Source organism: Serinus canaria, chromosome 4 (genome assembly GCF_022539315.1).
Source record: "Serinus canaria isolate serCan28SL12 chromosome 4, serCan2020, whole genome shotgun sequence".
NCBI lineage: Eukaryota > Metazoa > Chordata > Aves > Passeriformes > Fringillidae > Serinus > Serinus canaria.
In genome coordinates this window covers 54627362-54648898 of record NC_066317.1, presented here as the reverse complement: position 1 = coordinate 54648898, position 21537 = coordinate 54627362, and the positions used below count along the sequence as shown (strand labels likewise).

General features: G+C 36.9%; 1 protein-coding gene across 2 annotated transcripts in view; it reads right to left on the bottom strand.

The window, feature by feature from the left end:
• The window catches only part of KCNIP4 (potassium voltage-gated channel interacting protein 4), a 178119-nt gene that overhangs the window by 35109 nt on the left and 121473 nt on the right, over window positions 1-21537 (bottom strand). Inside the window, exons 2-3 of one of the 2 annotated variants that reach the window (XM_009099804.4) lie at window positions 11099-11200; window positions 6316-6440 (exon numbers count right to left, since the gene is read on the bottom strand). In XM_009099804.4, coding sequence (XP_009098052.2) covers window positions 6316-6440; window positions 11099-11200 — 227 coding nt within the window. The remainder of the gene's footprint in view (window positions 1-6315; window positions 6441-11098; window positions 11201-21537) is intronic. The other variant, XM_009099789.4, reaches the window with a different exon arrangement.

Here is a 21537-nt window from a genome sequence, read left to right as displayed (position 1 = left end):
GTCAGGGCAAAATATTATTGCATTAGTGCTATTTCCACTGATGCTCAGTTTGGGGTTTTCCCTCTCTGTTCTGGTCTGTATTAACCTTGAATCTGCATTTACTCATTGCAATACAAACATACAGGTTCAGTACAGAACTGGATGTGATCACAACAAACTGAAGATCAATCTGAACTGAACTGAACAATCCTATTATCTCTGTGAGACAGAGAAAGCTGATCCAAGCTAAAATATTACTTCTTGTAGCATGAAAGCCTCTGTTGCATAATATACAATGTTCCAGAGATCTAAACTAAGAGGATTATGTTGTCATTGTCCCTTGTCATGCTTTAGAACAGGTGGAAAAGGTTAAGTAAGAAAGCAAGGAAAATGGAATGGAGGTTCAAAATCTCTGGTTTGGATCATCACAGAGATATTTTAACTCTTTGCAACGCCCATTTTTTCATCTCTCTAACAGTCAAACGTAATATCCCCTGTCGGTACAAGATTTCAGTTTGTACTAAATAATTTGTAATCAAGACATTGATTATCTTAGAAACTACATTTGAAAGACAGAAGTGAAATACAGAACTGTGCATCTCTACTAGCCATAGGTCAGAGGCTGTGCAAATAGCACAGCCAAAAAGGTAAAGGCCATCCATGTGTAGGACACTGAGATACATTTCTCATACCTTCTTTCAAACCAAGTAGGTTCCAATTGCAGTGAAAAAAACAAATTGTGTACATAGTGTACCTAGAATATCATGCATACAAATATTTAAGAAAAGTTTAATAATTCTGACAACTTTAACTTTGGCACTCAAAATTACATTGAGGTGTTTCAGCTTTTGCACAAGTTAGTGCATATCCTGCAAAATGCACATTATAGACCCAATTTTTATCTTCATTGTTAAGCAAAAAATTGCAGGAGTAGAAAAATTTTTTATACGGTGAAAATTATTTGTATTCCATGTACTAATTCAATTCTGTTCTTCTAAATCCCAATTACTTTCCCGAAAATTTATAATTTTTCTTTTGTTTTAAATACTGTAATTAAATGGGAAAATGTTCAAACACAAAACTCAAATGCTTCAGAAAATCAATAAATGAGCTTTATCACCTCTGAAACTAGCTTCCATTAAACTTTCTGTGAGACCCACAAATGCAACACACAGTGATACAATGTTTCCACCAAATCATAACTGAAATTAAAAAATCTCTGAATAAATTATCATATTTCAACTTATGCACATAGATGGGTGCTGGGGTGAGGGAAACATCTTTGAGCTGTAACATTGTCAGATTTATTATCATTCTTTGTCTAATTTGCAAAAGTTAAAAAGTGTATTAGAAATTCCCAATAAATGTCAAAGGTGTGGAGCTGCCTATTTAAAGCTCCAGTATGTGTCCACTGACATTTTTATGCATTTATGACTTCAATTTACATTTTCTCTGGTATACAGCCAGGTAAAATTCAGGTTCATGAAAAATCCTTCCAGTTTTTCTAGAAAAGTCCAGGAGCTTCACAACACAAAGCTCTACAAAAATTTTTACAAGAATGACTAACCAAAATAAAAATATTATTAACATTTAAATTTAGCACAGGAGCATCTTTTGTTCAGCAAAAGCATTATCTAGGTATTTTTTAAATGGATGCTTTTAAAACTGGGAGAGATCTATCAATGGACAGAAGAGAAAGAAAGACCACATGTTGAGTCCATGCTTGATAGTCTGTACAAGTTATTGTGAAGTACCACTTGTACTAGGACTGCCACAGAGCTGTTGGTTTGAAAGGTTAATGACTGCAGAAATCACAATTTCAATTTACAAGAAATGGGATGTCAGGAAGCCAAATACAAATTGGAAATGCCCCACTGTGATGGCAGCTGAGTAACAATTCATCAACAACAGCACAGGAATATTGTAAAGCCAGAGTGCTGGGGACAACCTTTTCAGCCTGAGAAGGGCTTAGGCCTTATATTAAGCTCATTTTTCAAGGATAGTATAGAAGCTTAAAAATGGCTAAATTACCTAATATAGACATAAGTTCTCCCTTGATAATTTTCCATATAGTAGTTGTGTCATCTGAAGGTGCTTATCCCACCTCCTTATGTTTTCTTTAGTGTATATCCCCCTTCATTTTAAATGTTGACTTTGAGTTCTACCAAAACAGCCATTGTTCCCCAGGCATTTCAATCATCTTTGAGCATTTTCTGTGATTATATTCTAGCTCTTGCTTACTCAGAACATCAGCTCTACTACAAAGTGATCTGAGATTTTCTAAAGCTTTCAGGTGTTTACATACACACAAAAATGCTCTGCGAGACCCTCTGCTCCTTCTGCTGGATTTTGCATGTAATTTGTGTTCAGTGGAAAATCAAATTGATGATAATAAACCAGACTTTGTAATCATCAGCACTACAGAAATGCAGGTGTATTTTACTGCTCTCTTATCTGAAGTCAGCCAGAACTACTTGTAAGCAATTTGAAGTCAGCAATAACAAAAAACTGGAGGTAAACTGTAAAAAGTTCTGTTCATTCCTATCTTGGAAGAGATGTCCTAAAACTCAAAAGGATCCAGGGAAATTAGCAGGCTGGAGTGAGATTCTATAGACAAAAGCTTTTCAATTAGTACTAATGTACTGTAGGATGCTGCTAATGTCATCTAACAGGACCACTGTGGGAGCTCAGGAAACAAGGCAGGTCACCAGGCTCTTCTTTCTTCTTCTTGTCATCCATCTTCTGGTGTGGTGTTGGCACTTGGGGATTGGTCTGGGGTGAGAGTGTATCTGGTGACGAGGGTGATAGGTATTGGGATAAAAAGTAAATATGATATATGTAGTTTTTGATATAAAAGATGTGCTCGCCTTGGGGGAAGGTCAGAGTGCCTTTGGCTGCTGTGCTGGTCAGATCCCAGTCGGGCAGAGAAGGGACTTTATAGATAAGATATAATAAACAATTCTGAAGACCGAAAAACCCTGGAGTCCAGACTCATCTTTTGAGACCCAGCCTGCCAGAACCACCCTAAGCGTGTGTGGGAGCAGAGATGAACAGCTGGACCCCATAGACCACAACAACAGCAGAACTACTGTAACTTAAGTTCATGCTTCAATTTATCTTGCTTTATATACTTGGACTATTGAAGAGATAGTAAAACAGGCAAATATCAGGTGAAAAGCATAAAGCACAGAGGTAGGATCTGCACATGATTTTGATGACATCATGTTAAATGTGTGTGCCTTTGTCTTTCCTTATTAAATCTTTTCAGTAACTTCCTTCTTAGTGGAATGATTTACCAGAATATCACAGACTCAGAGAATGTCTGGGGTTGGAAGGGATCCCTGGAGATATCTGGTTTCACACTCCTGCACATGTCCTGAGGAGGATCCCCAGGACCATGTCCAGAGAAGTAACTTTTGGATATCTTCAAGCAGGAAGATGACACAAACCCAGTGGGCAATGTGGGCTGGTGGTCAGTCACCCTCACAGTAAAAAAGTGTTTCCTGATGTACAGAGGGAACATCCTGTGTTTCACTTTGTGCCTACTGCCTCTGGTCCTGGCACTGGGCACTACTGAAAAGAGCCTGGCTCCATCTTTACACCCACCCTTCAGATATTTATATATGCTGATAAAATCCATGCTGAGCTTTCTCTTCTCCAGACTGATCAGTCTCAGCTCTCCCAGCCCTTCCCCACAGGAGAGGTGCTCCAGTCCCTCAGATGTGTTTGTGACCCTTAGCTGGACTCTCTCCAGGATGCCCATTCTTTTGTTTTACTGGCCCAGAACTGGCCACAGCACTTCAGATGTAGCCTCACCAGTGCTGGGTGAAGGGCTGGTGTGGCCTCCCAGGCCTCCCTTGACCTGCTGGAAGTGCCTTACCCAAAGCAGAACTGCCTTTTCTGCACAGACAGACACATTTGCTGGCTCATGCCCCACACAGCAAAGTGAGTGTCCAGCTGGGTGGCACCCAGGAGAAGCTGGTACACAGATGTGTGAAGCACACGGGCTTATGTGTGCTTGGAAATATTGGCAGGGTAGCACTAGGCTGGATGACAATGTGAGAAGGCAGAAGAGGATGATGGAGCACTGCAAGGGGGGATGGTCCAGGCACAGAGCATGGGAGACATTGCAATGCCATTGTGGATCAGTACCCACCAAAGCCACTCAAGATATATTCAGTAAAAGGTAAATAGATATGTGAGAGGAAAGGTGAACTAATCAGCATAGACAAGATACTCAGAGAGCTGAGGTAGACTTGTCCTACCAGTTCTCTGAAGTGATTAGAGAACTGTGATCTAGCACCAGATGTTGCAGTAGAAACTGTTAATATGAGAAATGAAACAAACTCCAACTCAACAAAAAGCTTGAAATCATCCATTTCTGAAATCTAATGCTTGGGCTAAAGAATACTACTTTAAACTGATTTTTCTTTGTAACAGTCCCTAGCCCTGGGCATGATTTACAGCATTTTAGATCATAATTGATAACTTTGCAATGATATTATACACAAAACCACTGAAGTTCATGTTCATTAACTCTATCATCTAGTCAAAGATATGTTATACATGCATGTCTTGAATTATCATGTACTGATAAGGAAATGAAAAATATGGATAAAAATGTATTACCGTGTCTTACCATCAACATTCCTTTGATGTAAGGAGAACTTACATCTTGGAACAGAAAAACACATAAAGAGCTGGAATTCCTCTTTTCAAAAAAAATGCTAAAAAAAGTATCAATTAAAATACTTCCATATAACCTATTCTCTCATTCTCCATACTTCATTTTTTGCAAAGAAATATCAAGGCTCTTGGTTTCTGAAACTCTAAAAATAATTATTCTTGAGAAACAGACAGAAGGCTTATTTTATCCACTATACTTTGTACCTTTTTGCCTCAGATAATTAGGGACATTAGATCATGATTTGCAATGCCTGGAGAATATTGTCATTAGCAGGGGAATGTTCTCTGGAACCCTGAGGAAATGAAAAGCTTTTAAGAGCAATCACTGTTAATCACTAACATGCCAACATTATATACTTTCTGGAACTGAGACTGATACAGACAGGACACATTAAGTGACTCTGTCTTGCTTGGATTTTAAGCTTTTGGTAAAAATATGTGTTTAAAACATCCCTTTGCATGTCTTGCTTTCTTCACAGAATGCAGGAAAACTAAGAACTGCAAGATTTACACTTCTTGTACAAGCTATTGAAGGTATCCTCTCTGATTCCATAATGGAGCTTCATTGTGTTTTTATTAATTCATCTGAGCAGTAAATGCCACCGACAAGAAGGGGGAAAGAAAAGCTAAACTACAGGGTGATAAATGCAATTAAATTAATCTTTAGCTTCAGATTAGCAGGAGACATCTGCACATTGTAATACTTGCAGCTGAATTTATAGATTAAAATTAAACATTGATGATTAAAAATTTGCTATCATTAATTTTTTAATATAATACTTCTTTAATATTTTCTACCCAACGTTAACTGCATTCAACATTCCACATAATTTCCAATGAGATAAAGGATACTAAAATAAATAGAGAAAAAGTATATTTTTAAGAAAACAGAGTTCAGCACTACTTACTAACATCTTTTGAGTTTCTTTGCTGTACTAACCATGCATGCCTGACAAGTCAAAGCCAAGCCCAGCACTACAGGGCAGCTGTACACACTGGAAAATGAGTCAGACTACACCCATGTACTGGGGTCCTCGGCTGAGATCCCTGCCAAATAAAACACTGGACCTGCCCCTACATCACACATTTTCAGAAAAAAAATAAAATCACAATTACTGCTAGTAAAGGGATCTAAGAAGTGTATAGATCTGTAGAACTAGTGAGAACTGATGAAGTTATCTACAACTGTTCACCAGATAAAAAAGTCATCTAGTGCAGTTGAAATCAATTACTTCTTGTGACAGCTCCTGTGATACAAAAATCAAAATCTTTCCTCTTACTGACCAAATTTTTCAGGACTCTTCTATTGTTGCATCCTTAGACAAACAAGCTCAATGCAATTTTCAATCTGCCTTTGAACAAAGTCCTACTAGATAAATAATACTTATTCTATTAAGAGTAACTTACTTCTCCTACTAAGTTATAATTATTCTCTCCCTGATGCTTTCTATTTTGTCTGCATCTTTTGTTCATTAAATAGTTTAATGACTTTAGACCAATTGTTTCAGAGTGATTGTTTCCTCATCTGATCAGATATGCAGTATTTAGCTATTGAATCTCATGAGCTGCATTGCTAGTCACTCTTACACAGCTGAGACTGCAGTGGCATGTCCCATAAGCAGATTGCAAATTCAAAAAGGAAGTGCTTACATTCTTGAAACCTCTATATAAGATCTGAAGTTCCTTCTTTGTGAATTTACTCTGTGCTTCCAGCAGTTCAAGAGCTTCAGGTCTATGTCGTACTGTGGCCATTTCCATTTCATCTTCTACAGTGTCTGCAGAATACAAGAGACAGAGAAGGAAAGCTCAACAAGAAATACAGGAAATAGAAGTATTTAACCCTTTCAAAAAGACAGAGAAGAAAAAAGGAAAGAGAAGGGAGGGAAAGGAAGAGGGGAAGGAAGGAAGGAAGGAAGGAAGGAAGGAAGGAAGGAAGGAAGGAAGGAAGGAAGGAAGGAAGGACAGTCTCTTAAAGACTTGTTTTTGCAGCTTTAATGACAAATGATGAGCCCATTTTGAACTCATAGGAAAAGGGTGTCTCTCATCTGCTTCTGTGGCTGCAAAGAATAGTGAACAGCAGTGATGATCCAGTAGCTGCACATTATCTCATGAGTAATAAAACCAACAAACTGGAAAGCCAACATCCTGCAAGAGCATGCATGATACATTCAGTATGACTTTTTTGTTTGTACAACTCTTTGACCAAAGGAAACGATTTTATAAAAATTAAGCAACTTCAGAAAACTATAAATTTTCCTTCAGTTAGATAATGGATGTGAATTGACTCTATCAGGTGGGATTGTTATTGTGAAGTTGTCTTCTAGAAAGCATGTGAAATTGATATTGCACATCCAGCAGCAAATCTTACTTTGAATATCATACAACTGACCTTTTAGGAGAAATATTATTGAGGGTGAGCAGTCTAAGTGGGGAACATGAAAGTTTTAGTGACCTCTCCTTTAGGTAAGTAAAAATGTAGATATACTCATTCAAGGTTTGCAGCTGAGTGCAGACTTAATGGGAATTAGCAATGCATTTTTTCCTAGGTAGAGTTTTAAATGTGAAAGTTCAATGAAACAGCTAAAGGAACTTACAATAGAGAGCCAGTCACTTGTGATCAAAACTACAAAAGTGTGTGTCCATTTCTAAATACTGACAGCCTTAAACATAACTCATCTAGTACTCCAGATTCATTTAATGAAATCACTGGCTTATTTCAGTGCAAGAGTTATAGGAACTATAGCAATATAACAATACAAATGCCTAATTCTCACTTCTACAATGTTGAAGATACATATTTTATTTCATTAGAATCTGGGACTCTTTATTCTTAGAAAAAAGTTTTATTTGGTTCAATATTCATAAACACAGAGTATTAGAATACTCAGTTAAAGTAGCATTATGCCTACAGTTTCATACATTTTTGTTTTGCTATAATGCAGGAATAATAGCTTTCAGCTGCTTGGGAGAAATTTGGCATCAGAAGATACAGTTTAGCTAAACAAAATATAAACAACCTTTAAAGAGATATTTAATAATATATAAACTATTTGGAAATATCTTCACAAAATTTAGGGCTTTGTTCTTTCTCTTGTGAAAAATATGGTGCTGTTAGCACTCTTCTCACAAGGATCATCTCAGTGTGATCCAGATGATTTTATTTTTTTTATAATCACAACTCAACACTAGGTACTTGGACTAAATTGGAAAAAAAATCAACCTGAGAATAAATATTGCTGAAAGCTCACTTGTATTTTATACTGGAATTGTTACATGGGATTTAAATGAGTTTTGTTTTTAGACAGGAAAAAGACTTAACTTGAAATGAGTTCTCTAAGCACCCATTTGTAAAACATCTGGCTACCTAGAGAGACATCTATGAGCTTTTCTGGAAGCTAAATGAATACACATAATAAATGTGAGGCTAGAGATAAAGGCCAGACAACGTGCTGAGCACAGTGTTTGGTATATCCTTAGTAGTAAACATTTTTATTGCCTTTAAATGATTCAGTGAGCATGTAGAAGACTGCAATAGGCTGATGATGTTAATGAAAAGGTTTAGTATACCATTCTTTACACTTGACTTCTCTAGTGTCTTATAGAAAGAAATAATAAAAATGCAAGATCATCATAAATTTCCTTTAAATCAACCAACTGTGATGACTAAAATGTTATAGCATTCATGAGTCATTTGCAGGTTTTTAATTTTTTTCTTCACAGTTCTAGATACCAGACTGGAAAAGAAAAATCTATACTTTAAAATATGTGGGAAAGTGTGTGAAAATCTATTTTTACTATTTCTATTTTTATCTATTTCTAAACAAATAATGATTTCTATGGCATTAGCTATTTCAGTTCTTTGTTTTATTCAGCCTAGATCAGTTAGGAATACTTCTTTTTTTCATAGAAAGAAAATTTCGTGTCAACTGAAAACCAGAAGTAAGTTCACAACCCCTCATTAAAGTACTAACAAAAAATTCTTCCTGATTTAATTAACTAGTAGATTTCTTATAGCTAAACAGTAAAGACATTTTTTAATGTAAATGTCATAGGAGATATGTTTTGAACCTTTCATTATTCATTAAAGAACAAGATGGTAAAAACATAGCAAAAAGCAAATGTACTCTTCTGTATATATCTGTAAAAAAATGTGCAAAAACTCCATACTAGAGCCTCCCTAACTCTTTAATACCTATTTAGCATGCTTTTGTTTTTCAAAACCACTGAGTGTAGTCCTACCCTAGTGTACTAGCCCATGCACATATCTAGGGAATGATGGTTTTAAGTTTAGAGTTATTAGACTAGAGCACACAAAGCGTTCTTTTTCATGCTTTTTTCAATAGGAAGGCTGAAATATGTTCAATACAAATGCTGAAACAAGATTTTACATTTTTAGATAACCTTTGTAAGCACATATTAATAGAAGTGCAGAAATGCAAATTCAGGCCATATTCAATATATATTCAGGCTATATTCAATGTATAGTTCTATAGATTACTTGTTAAAAAATATGTCCTTGATAATTTCTAAGGAATTCACACCATGTGATTGTTATTGCAAATGGTGCTGTTTTCATTCCTAGGATACTATAATGTTGCTTCTTTCATGCTAGCAGAAATGAAATAGCACATGATGTCAAAATGGAATAATAATGGTGTTTATCTACAATGATAGTCTTACTCAAGATTTTCACTTGATATAAAATTCTTACCTAATGTAGCACTTAATTATTGAGGAGATTACAGAGAAAATTATTGAATGCACCTTTTTAACCACTTGGTTTTCTAATAGGAAATATTTAATACTCATTTTAGTTCAACATCTTTCCTGGTTTATAGAATACTTTCAGTAAGGAAAGTATAAGTTTGACATGGTCAAGGTTTCTGAGACTGACTCTAAATATATTTGGTTACTTGTGCAGATAAAGAACTTGCATGGACATGTGCAAGGAACGAGGATGTGTCACTCTCCCAGGAACTTCAAGCAAACACATCAAACTTTCTATTAATTGTGTTCTATTTCCTTATCTATTCCATTCCTCATCCCTGGAAATATTCAGGTTGGATGGGACTTTGAGAAACCTGGTCTTGTGCAGGAGGACTAGACTAGATGATTTTAAAGGTCTCTCTTCCAACTCAAGCAAACCTGTGATTCTCTGATTCCTTTTATTGTCTAGGGCTATATTGTTCAGGTCATGCAGCTGAAAGTAACTTATCCAGAAAGAGTTATTAACAAGTGCCCCAACAGTAACTGCAGTTTTTAGGATACCTTATTTTCAATTAAAACATATCAGCTGAAGACACCATGAAATAAATCAATCAGTGTACATCCAGAAATTTAGCCCTTTTCATCTCAAATTCTTAAGAGGAAAGCAAGCACCAGAGTTTTCTCTACAGAGGAGCATATGAGAGGCAGTGAAGAGGGATAGAACAAAGAAACCCTAGATCTATACCTGTGAAGTCTTGACATTAGTAGGGGCCTGTATTTCTAGTCGAGTTGCCTTTGCTTGTCCTAGATTCACTAGACATAGGGAACTGCTCTTGCAGGCTTTTTTCACCTGAGATTGGTTGATTGCTTTCTCAGAAGAGTATACAGGAAACACATGGGCAATTCAGCTTCTGGTTTTAGGTGCTCATATTAGTGCCTAGAATTCAGTCAAATTAATCTAGATTGAATTGAATCCAGAGAGATATTTTAAAATCTGCTATAGGAATGAATTTATATAGGAAGACATTGTAGTGATATTACTATAATTAATCTCTATCTAGGGATATATATGTATCTATGTATTGATTTCTCTCTCACTCCTGCTGGCCCTCTGTATTTATCTCTTACCTACTGTGGAGAGATTTTATCAAGACCTTCAATATAATATCAGTGTGCTTTTCCTGTATATCCACATTCACATTCTTTTCAATCTCACTCTTTCTTTTTCTCTCAGACACCAACTTTAATTCCTGTTCCCTAAACAGTTTGAAGTTCTATATTCAAAACCAGCAGGGCCAATCCTTTCCTCCCAGACCAGTTATGATGGTACCCCCTGTGTACTAGATAGCAAGCACACACAGTCATGTGCATAAAAATGCCAAAAAGTTACCACTTTTCGAACACATGGAGAGCAGGTATTAAATTTAACCATGGAATCACTTCTCAACTAACTTGCAGACCATAAGTGCAAAGTGATAATCTTTGGTTATCCCCTCTGCTGCAATTTCCAAGCTTCTGTGTGGCAGACTGTGGCACTGGTCTTTTGCCATCCTACTCTGCATAGACAAATCTGTGCATCACTAGATTTTAAACCTCAGCAAACCATTTGATTACTTCAGCAGATATCTCGCCTCTCAAATGAGCAGTTAATGAAAGTATAACTTTTGATGCATGCAAACCTAAAATAAAAAAAAATCAAATGAAAAAAATGAAAAATAAAACTTGCTTTGAGTAACAGGAGATGTCGTTTTGGCAGCCGAGCAGGGCAAGAGCTTCATAAGTCGCTCTTTAATGCTGTGTTTGGTACTGTTCTGAGCGTAGAGGAAACCTAAAAAATATATTATCAGGACTGTTAACAGAGGCTTGAGAACAATTTCTGTACATGCTGCAGAGTTCATCATTAGAGCAGAATCCTGGTGGGAAAAGGCCAAACAGATTGCAGCCACCATGAATCACAAAGGGCAACCAGAATTTTTGAACAGGACAACAAAATTGTTTTGTCTTTGTATCTTTCCTGCATCTTTCCAATACAGGGGATTTGTTTGTCTGTGTGCATCTCTTGTAATATTCCTATAACCCACCTTAATCCATCTAACAGAGAAGGGTCAGATTATTAATTTGAAACAACAGAAGGTAAAATAAGATGTGTAAAAATTTTAATGGTAAAATATTTTAAAGAATTTTAAGTCTATTTGATTTTGAATTTCAAGATGGAAAACAGAACCAAACCAAAATGAAATCTCAAAGAAATCTTTTGTTGTCCTTTCTGGCAGACTTCTAATTCCATGGCTGAGCTTTCCCATATAATGAATTTGGCAATTGTGATAACCAATCTGGTACTTTTGCCTTTTCTGAGTAGTAAAATACCAACCATGATGTGTAGTCAGTTTCCCTTTGGTATTTGGCAGTCTACATATATAAAATATAGCTATTATTTATACTCTCATTTTGAAGACTAATTTGGCTGAATAGCTAATGTTCATGTGCTATAAAGCAGCTGAACAGCATCACCCTTATTTACTGTGATGGAAACTGTTGGAGTATCTCCTTGCAAAGCCAAACCAACCATCTTATAAAAAATGGGTGATATGAGCAAGCATTGCCTGGGTGGATATTTGCTGCAAATGGCAGACTTAACACCTGTAAAACAGCTCAGTACCTGATTTATGTTCCTGAGAGAGGCAGAGCTTGGCTGGGACATTATCCAGCTCCTGCACTTTTCATCTCAACTGCATGCACGGAAACACAAACACTGCTCTATGATGGCTCTTACCACAACAGCCAGAGTGCAAAACAGATGGGGCAAGAGATGAAAGACACAACAGGCAGGTCCTGTGCTAAGGGCACAGGCACCAGGACAATCTTTGCTTATCCCCTCTGCTGCAATTGCACTGAATCCTGGTGTTAGAGACATGATGTAGAACTGCTCCCATGCCATCCTTAAGTATGTGCTTGTATTTGGGAACAGCAAGCAAGAAGCTTTAGGGATATTAAACTTTGTAAATAAAAGGGAAAAAACATCAGTTTGTATATGAGTAAAACACTGAAGGAAATGAAAAAGAAATGAGAAAAACCAGGGATGACTCAGTCACAGCCTGAAAAAATCAACCAGCTTTAAGCAGACAAATTCTGCCTCTGAGAGAGCAGCAGCTCTGGTGAATACACAAAACAATCCAGTTTCAGCACAAGGTCAGATGGACCTAAATGACTATCTCAGGAAATATCTCAACCTTTTAACATAAATAATAAGAATGAATACACTTTTATCCTGTAGCACCTAGCCATCAGCTCAGCTCAGAAACACAGTGCAGATAAATGCATAAAATAAAATGTAATCTGGGATCTAATGGCATCTCAAACTTCCTGTTTTTAGTTTGAGCACCAAACCTGAGCCTTTAAATGGGTAGCTTGCTGTCTCAGCTGGCAGTGTCTGCCATATCACACTATTCCTGTACTGTATCTACCTGAGCTTGAAAGAAATCTTTTTATCTGAAAGATTTTTTTATTAGGAATTTTTCTAGTATAGACACGATGCAGAAATATCTACAGCTATCTTATTTGTTTGAGTAAAGATTTACAAAATTTACTATACACATATAATTGCATAGGTTCACACCTATGTATTTACTAATGATGTATACAATGCTTCAAAAACCATAAAGGGATGTATTATATCTAAATGGTTTGAAGCTAAAAGCCTTGAGTAAATAGGCAGTTTTGCTACTTTTAAACACAAAAATCTCATGGAATTCAATGCAAGCCATATGGGCTTTGCAGTAATATGATTAAGGTCAAAACCAAAATAATATATATAGGAGAAAGTAATATCAGAGGAGTGAGTAACTGAGGAGAACAGTATAGCTCTGTACTCACTTCTGGCAGCTAATTTAAAATTTGACACTATGGTCAGGGCAGAGGTGAGGGGATTAGTTTATCTTCTCACAGTATGAGAAAACAGCATGGAAGCTTTTCATTCCCAGTGCCTGCAGTTAGTTTATTCTGCAGCTACTGCTGTTATGATCTTCTGATCAGTACTGCAGCTTTCAATGTGATTTTTCATGAGCTAAAATAAAAAAATACTTAATACAGAGAAAATATGCTGCACACTGAGCCTATGCTGTGTCAAAACACTAAAGGTGATCATGAAGATGAAATATTTTAATAATTTCTGTGAATTCTGTACCTATTTGCAGTTTGGAACAGGTTAAGGAAAAATCTTAACCTCTAATATGAACATTAAGAAGCTAGTTAATCTAATAGATTAAAATTATTTACTCTGTAGGAAACACTTATTAACAGTCCTTAAAGTGGCTGGTCATGAAAAGAAGAGCTATGAAGCATCAACACACTGCTAATGATGGACTGATGCTATTTCCTTCAAACATCTAGAATAGAATAATAGTAATTCTTAGCCTGGAAACAGATATGCAGGAGAAACTGAATTTTGCAGATTATTTTTGGGTTTTGTTGTTTGTTTTTTGTTTTTTTTTCCTCTCAATAATATGTTGACTAGAAATGTCATATCTCCTGTCCCTAACCCAGTAAGGCACAAACTCCTCTGGGCTAGATGTGAAGGTTCTTCAAATTAAGGTTAGTTCACTGGTGCTGCTTGCTCATGGATTTAATAATCTGTTTCCCTGCAATGAAAATTAAACTGTGAGACACATTTTTTCCCCAGAATTCACTGTGGGAGTGCCCTAGAACTCATCTCTGTATGACACCACGTGGAATTGTGGGCAATTGTCCCCAGAGGGGCTCATGTTTCACCAGCAGTTCTGTAACTGGAGCACAGCTCACATATTCTCACATCTTGGTAGCCCTGCACTGCTCCCTGTGCACAGACATGGGGTACACAGCACCCTGTGGGAGTGCCTGCTATTTAACATGATTTATATCTGTAATTGCAACTGTTAAATTCACCAGTGACTTAAACCTCCTGTACAGAGATATTTAAACTAGAGAACTGTAAGATACTTAAACTAGAGAACTGTAACTTATCAATCAAGGTTTAATATCAAGAGTGCAACATGTGCATATGGCCAGTGCAAGCTTTTTCCAAACTGCTGCTTTTAAAAATTGTACTTGACCAAAAGCATCCAGGTTGTTGTCATGTGTCTATCCTAGTCACTTTTTTATCACAGTGTTGTTACTGCTGGTTATCAAAAAAAAAAAAAAAATTTATAGGCTAAAAATTATAAGTGATTAATAAATGACTGTATATTTCTAATCATACACATCTACACTTAGACTATCTTAACTCAGTGTATTTACTTTTTCAGATGTATGATCTCATCTTTAGAAAGACAGTAGGTATTACATATTGCCCTGTTGTTACAGAGACAGGTCAGACTACCCCAGGAAACACCATCTAGAAAGGAGTTTTCAGAGGCAAAATATCTCCCCTTCTAAGTGTGATTGGTGCCTTTGAAAATTCTTTGTAGTCAGTATGAAAGCAAAGGTAGGTAGGCCACTTTTTGCAGCAGTGGCAGATAAATCAGAATGTCTATTTTAAACACCCACCAAGTGCACAAGATAGACCTTGCTGTTGCTGCCCTTGCCCCCAAAGGCATGCTCACCTCTCCTGCTTTCATCAAATACTCTCTGTTCAAAGAAGTACCCACCTGCCTCATTGCTGCCTTCTTATAATGGGATTTAGGTGATAAATATACACAATCTGAGTCCCTAAAGGTTTTTGGGGCTGGTAATCATCCTATTTAGGAGGATGTTTCTAGTTCACAAACTAGAAACAATTCTTCCAAAAATTTCCTCCTTGACTGTTAGTGAAGGACTAAAATCACATGTAAATGACCTCTTCTTTTTTCCCCCCCACTCTTCTTTCTCTTCATGCTTTTTTATTTCTGTTAATTTTTTTTCCTTCTCAAAGCCTCCCTCCTATATCTGGCAAAGTCAGCAGGTTAGCTCACACTGTTTAAATCTAACTCTGATTTTTAGTCAGCAGCATTTACAATCCACAGGCCACCTCCAATGCCTCAACAGAAGAGCTAAGGTCCCAGCAGAGCTGGATTTTGGATTTTGTTCACCTACAGGATTATATCCCTTCCCACAAAAAATGGGGAAAAAATATGTTTTATATTAGTTCTGGATGTGATATTTTTGGAAAAGAGTTAACATAAGACCTGAAATCTAGGCTGGACAGATTATTTTTTTAAATACAAAATTTTGAGACAAAAGTGACAAGGACTCTGAAAACCAGAAGGGAAATGCGTTAAGTGGTTTCTTGACGTGATGATTTACGCTTAATTTCATTCGTATGATGGAATTTCTCCCAGGGCCTTAAGGGCTGGCAGCCCCACTAAACTGTTAATGGTTTGTCACAGATGGAGTGGCAGGGGAGACAAAATGAAGTGCAGGTTTCATATTCACAGTTCAGGACTCATGGAAGAGAGACAAGTCAGGGAACACGTGCCTTCTGTGTAGTGAGCTTGGGAATAGAATGAAATTATGTACAACATAAATATTTATGAGTCTCAGCCTCAGTTCTTTGGTAGCACCTGCCAAGGAGCTGTGTGAGTTGTCAGTAGGCTACGTGGCAGATCATCAGCAGTCTTTGTCAAGCCAGAAAAACATTCCTGACAATCTCATTTGTCTGTACACATGTATTTTATTGATTTTTCCTCTACTGACTCTAGCTTCCTGTTTTCCATTGCAATATATACCTTATCAACTTCATTGACTACTAAAACCTTACAGATCACATCAGATCACCCATGAAGGTACTGAGTTAAAAAATGAATGGCAGCATTTTAGGGAATATCTTAGAACTCTAATTTAAAAGTCAGATTGCTCTCCTTCACTTTAAATTCTCTTGTACATATGGTTCTAAATCAGTCTCCCAATGGCAGATGCAGATTAGGAACAGATAGTTACACTTCTCTACCAATAAATTAGAGATCAGAGCCAATTGGGAAGGCTGGAGGCAACAGGATTTGATTGAAAACGAGGGGCAAAGAGCCAGTGATCTTGTCAAAACCAGTAACTACAGTTTGGCATTTGTAGGATTATCAAAGGAAAAAGGATGAAAGAAGAGAGGATTAAGTAGTATTACTCGAGAGAAGAAATAGAGTAGATAAGCATCAAAGTGATAAAGCAGAGAAATGACCATACTTTTCTCTTGACAGTCTTCATTAAATTTCCCAGCTACAGCTTTATCATTCCAACAATGCCTTTTCAATCTGAAAAACTGCTTATGTTATGAGCAGTTTCTATACAAATGCTCAACGTAAACACTACCTAAAACTGTTAAAAACATCTCCAAGTGAAAATTGCAGAGACTTTCTTCAGTGCAATACTTGAAAATGTACAAGTATGTCAAGATGACTTAATTCATTTAATACCACTTAACACATTGGCACACACACTAAGTGTGTGTAAAACTAAGCTGGTGCCCTAGGACAAGAAAGATACCAGATCACTATTTTTCTCTAGAAAAATCACACTTGAAGTGGACCTTGTGAGCATATGAAAAAATGCACAATAATTCAGATTTCCTGCTGCGCTGAACTGTACAGTCTCCTTCCCTTCCCCTCCCCCTTTTGTTGTTTATTAGAAGTTTTATCTATCTGTAATGCATACAAATGCTCAGAGAACAATTTACATCAGCAGAAAGTTACTTATCTTGTGGAGATCTAGAGAGAAGACAGATTAGGAAGAGGTTTTTAAGACAGATGAGAGATCATTCTCTCTGTCTCTTCACAAGCAATTTGGTGCCACAGAAATAGCAAGTGATGCTGAGAAATGGCAAGTGATGCTGATGCATTGCAGATGGCTGCTGGATACAAAGAGTGAAGGAGGTGGAAGCTTGAGTAACACTGAAATGGGCCCTAGGACTGGGCAGACACCTCTGGACTGTCCCTGGCAGACACCAGGGACACCTGGTCAGTGGAGAGCCTGAAGGGCTGGCACCAGAGATGACACTGTGGGGGCAGTGAAAGCCCCCCCCCCCCCAAGCATTAAGCAGGTCACCAACAGCAGCAGACCCATAATAAAAAGCTGTTAAAGAGACTGAATTTCTTCTAATTACTAGATTGGGTTTATCTGGTTTAGTGGAGATTCATTGAGTTTTGCAATGGAGGAAAACTAATTGATGCTTCAACTGAAATGATGGATCTGTTCTAACCTGGAGGCTAAAAACCAATGGCACACTGCCTGTGCTGTAAAATATGAAAGCAAAAAAGGAAAAATACCATTGTAAGAAGACTGGAGAAAGCAACTGAAAACAAAAAAAAAATTAGTCTACCAAAAGTGAGTGACAGAAGTCAAATGGGTGATATGAGATGAGCTGGAATGAAAGTGAGAAAAAGTAAAGAAAGGAGAAAAAGAAAAAAGAGCAAAAATGCTGAAGAGGAGTTGATAATTTGAATGAAAAAGTAAAGAAATTTTAATGAAAAAGAAAGGGACCTTTCAAATATTCATTACCTCTAAATTTAGCTTTTTATCTAAACTGTGTCAATGCCATATCTGAACATGCTCAGTGCTGGACTCAGACACTCACATTTACCACAGGGACAGCAGATGGAGTCAGAGCAGGGACATAGGTGTCCCTGGTCTGTGGTGTCACTCTGGCTGGGGCCAGGGGGTCTCTGTGCCACTCACTGCAGTGGGTGGCAGTCCCAGCCACCCTGCTGGCTGTGTCCTGGGGAACACCTCCAGCAGGCTCCAGGGTGAGTGAGAGGCTCAGGGCCAGTGGCTGCAGCAGATCCCAGGTGTCTGGTACCAGCAGCAGGGGGGAGAAGCATCTCTGTTTCCTCCAAATCACGTGTGGAGCGTGTTGGAACATCCCTTAACAAGCACACCACTATTTTGGGAAGTCTTTTCATACTCATTAGGAAAGTTAAAGAGCAAAGAGAGATACTTTTAATGAATAACTTGAGGAGGATACCTTCATAGTGTTCACACTATTATCTAATTAAGATGAGTGGAAATAATTAAGCTGCAGTGCTCCAGGCAGTCATTGTAATGTGCTTTTAAAGTGTTTTATATGAATTTAGAGAGAACTGCCACAAAATGGTGAAATTAAAGCAGCTCATGCTTTTCAGTTCTGCTGAACTAGTCAGTGAGTCAGCTATCACCCAGGTCAGTCAGGAATAGGTAATTTCTAAGCCTGCTCTCAAAGTCAACAGCAAATTTTCCATAGAATTCTGCAGGATTTCTCTGGAGGTTAAATTTTATATTCCATGCTTAAATTGCTAATATTTTTCTGCAATTGTTTGTGGTTTGGGTAAAGCTGATTTTTTTGGGGGCTGATGGTGACATCACACTGTCTTTGCACAGAAGACACCACACCTTTCTGGCATACTAAGAGTTTCCAGTTGCTAAGCTGCCAGTCTTAAGGTAAAGTGCTCCACTTTCCACTGATAATCTGTATGCTGCTTTCAAGTAATTATCTTTTTGAATAAGACAAAAGAAGAGCAGAAAAAAGTAATGAAGATGTTACTTTTCACTTTTTCAAAAAATCTAAAGAAAACAAAAATTGTGCCTTTCATTAAATGCTTCATTAAAAATACTATAAAGAAAAAATAGAAGAAATTGGTATGACTCCTTCCACTTCAGCAACTAGCCTTAAAACCAAGTGTTACATTATGTTTACATTTACATTTCCTTTGTACAGAGGTTATTTACTATAAATTATTTGATGCAGTTAGATCCAGTACACCCTACTAACAAAAAAGTAAGAGCAGTGTTTTATTTCAAATTTTTTCTTGTTTCCTTAAGGGTGATGCAGCTACTTTTGTAGTTTTTACAACTGTGTGCACAGCTCCATCTTGAAAACCACTTGTAGGCACACAAGAGGTGACAGTCTAAGTTGGTTTGAGTGTGGTGCTAATAACACCAAGGTTGTGATTCTTTGAATCTGTAATTAAGAACCTGGCATGTGAGCATGATGGATTTTAGCATGACAGGTTTGCAATCAGACTGGCTAGAAGTGAAAAAATGTATTCTTGTCAATCCCATCCCATAAGGACCATGGTGTAATTTGCTACAAAATGCAGAACTTCTAGTCAGTCTTCTCATCTATCTTGACAACAGTTGCATTCAGAGACTATAATTAATTTCAGATAGGCTGAAGAATTAAAGGTCTGGGTAGCAGTGATCATATACTGTAACTTTTCACTAGAGTTCTAAAAGTATTAATTAAAGGAGTCTTTTTGAAGCAACAAAATCTTTAAGTGATGAATATAAGAACGTAACTGACAACAGTTCCATGTGCAGTTTAAAGTTTCATAAGAATCAGGAGTGAGGTATTTGCTGAAATATTACACTATGATGCATTTGACCCCCTTTGATATAATGTTTAAATAAGTTTAAAAAACCCAATATTTTCCTCTTAGGAAAAATAAGTCTTTGACTTGATGGTAGACTCAAAGGAATCCCTGACTGAGGGTCCCTATTTCTCTCTTCCTTTACAGTGTTTCCCATGACAGCATCTGACTGCTCAAGAAAATCCCTTTCCTTTGCAAAACTGCTCAGTGATGTATTTGGGTGGGGTTGAGAACAAATGCTTAACCCGGGCAAGTGTGAGCCGACCTTGCTGTCAAGTTCATGTAACACTGATGTGATCCTGTTTTCTATGTCACATAGCTGGAGAGAAGGTGCAATGTTATTGAAAGAAGAGAAAAAAGGTCTTCCTGCTACTCCTTGCAAAAAAAAAAAAAAAAAGTTGGGGTACTCCAAGATACTTTCTGAGATTAGAAATTGCATTTATTGTCCTCTTTATTCAAGAATGTTTTGAAAGGTATCTATTCTATTTCAGCCAAAGGATACCATGTATAGCAAAATCATGAAAAATTAACTAGCAACAGCCTGAAAAATGTTAGGTGATTACACACTGTCATAACAATGAGATTTATCTAGCATGTGAAATATACCAAAAAAATAAAAAAAAATCTATTTCTTTTAGCTTTTCGACAAATTATAATGTCTTCAAGACTGGTTAATTCACAGAGAATTGAAGAAAAGGCCTTTGGATTTCACCAGCCAAAAATCCTAATGAAATTAGTTCCTTGAACAAGGAAATGTGAAATCTGTCTTAAAAAGGAACTTTGAAACCTTTGCAAAAAACATTAGAAAAAAAGTTTCAACTGAAACTTTCCATCCTAAATGCTTTGCTAACCATTGCAAAGGACATATAGAAAGACTAACGCTGAAAGATAAAATAAACATCCCTTACGGAACAAGAGTTAAAAGTTTTAGGTTTTGGACAGCTCTTTAAAGATGCTCTTCTCTATGAATGAACAATTGCATGCACAGGCACACACACAAACACTGACTGCAGCACACTAATGCTAATAGCAAGTCTTCCCTGTGGCAATTCAGGACACAAGACAAAAGAAATAAAGTGCTGCAACAAGTGGAGGAAATTTGGTTACTTCCTCCTGACTTTGTAACTATTAAAACATGCAGTTTCCTGTGGTTGAAATGTTTTTAAGTTGGTAGTGCTCAATTTCTTCTCTTTTGCCTCCAGCTTCAATTTCTCCATATAAACTTCATATTTTAGTTCTCATTCATCATGTATTAATTACATTCTTCGTTCTAGTATCTCCTGCACTCTGTTAAAAATCTGCTACTAAGATAAAATTCCTGCCTTGACACAAACATTTCATTCTGACATGGGGTTAGTGCTTGCTGCTCTGTAACATGGACAGACAATTCTTCTAAACTTGTCTCTCCCCATTGCTCCTCCAGCAGTAATACTCCTTTCTCATCTTGAGGAAACTCTCCACACTTTAAATATATGTAGCTCATTTAGAGTAGTTACCTTAATATAAGGTTGATGTCTTTGTTCTCTTAGTGATCTCAGCTTTTCATCATCCAATTCTCTGAATTTCTAGCTGAGACTTTTAGAATTTCTATTTATATCACAAGGAAATGAAAACTGGATCATGTTCTTCTTTTTCCTATCCCTTTAAACTCTATTTGTGCACTGAGCTACAACTAGATCAAATTTTCAGAGAAAAGTAAAGAACTGTGAATGACATGAATAAGGGCACTTAGGGAATGCATTGCTTTGTATTTTTCTTGCATTATATTTCTTCTTTTATCAGTGACTCCTTATCTATCTACTCATCACTTAGGTCCTACTATGTGTGGGAAGACAAGAACATTAATTTATATTCCCACAAGACTTTTGTAAATCCAAGCTGACTC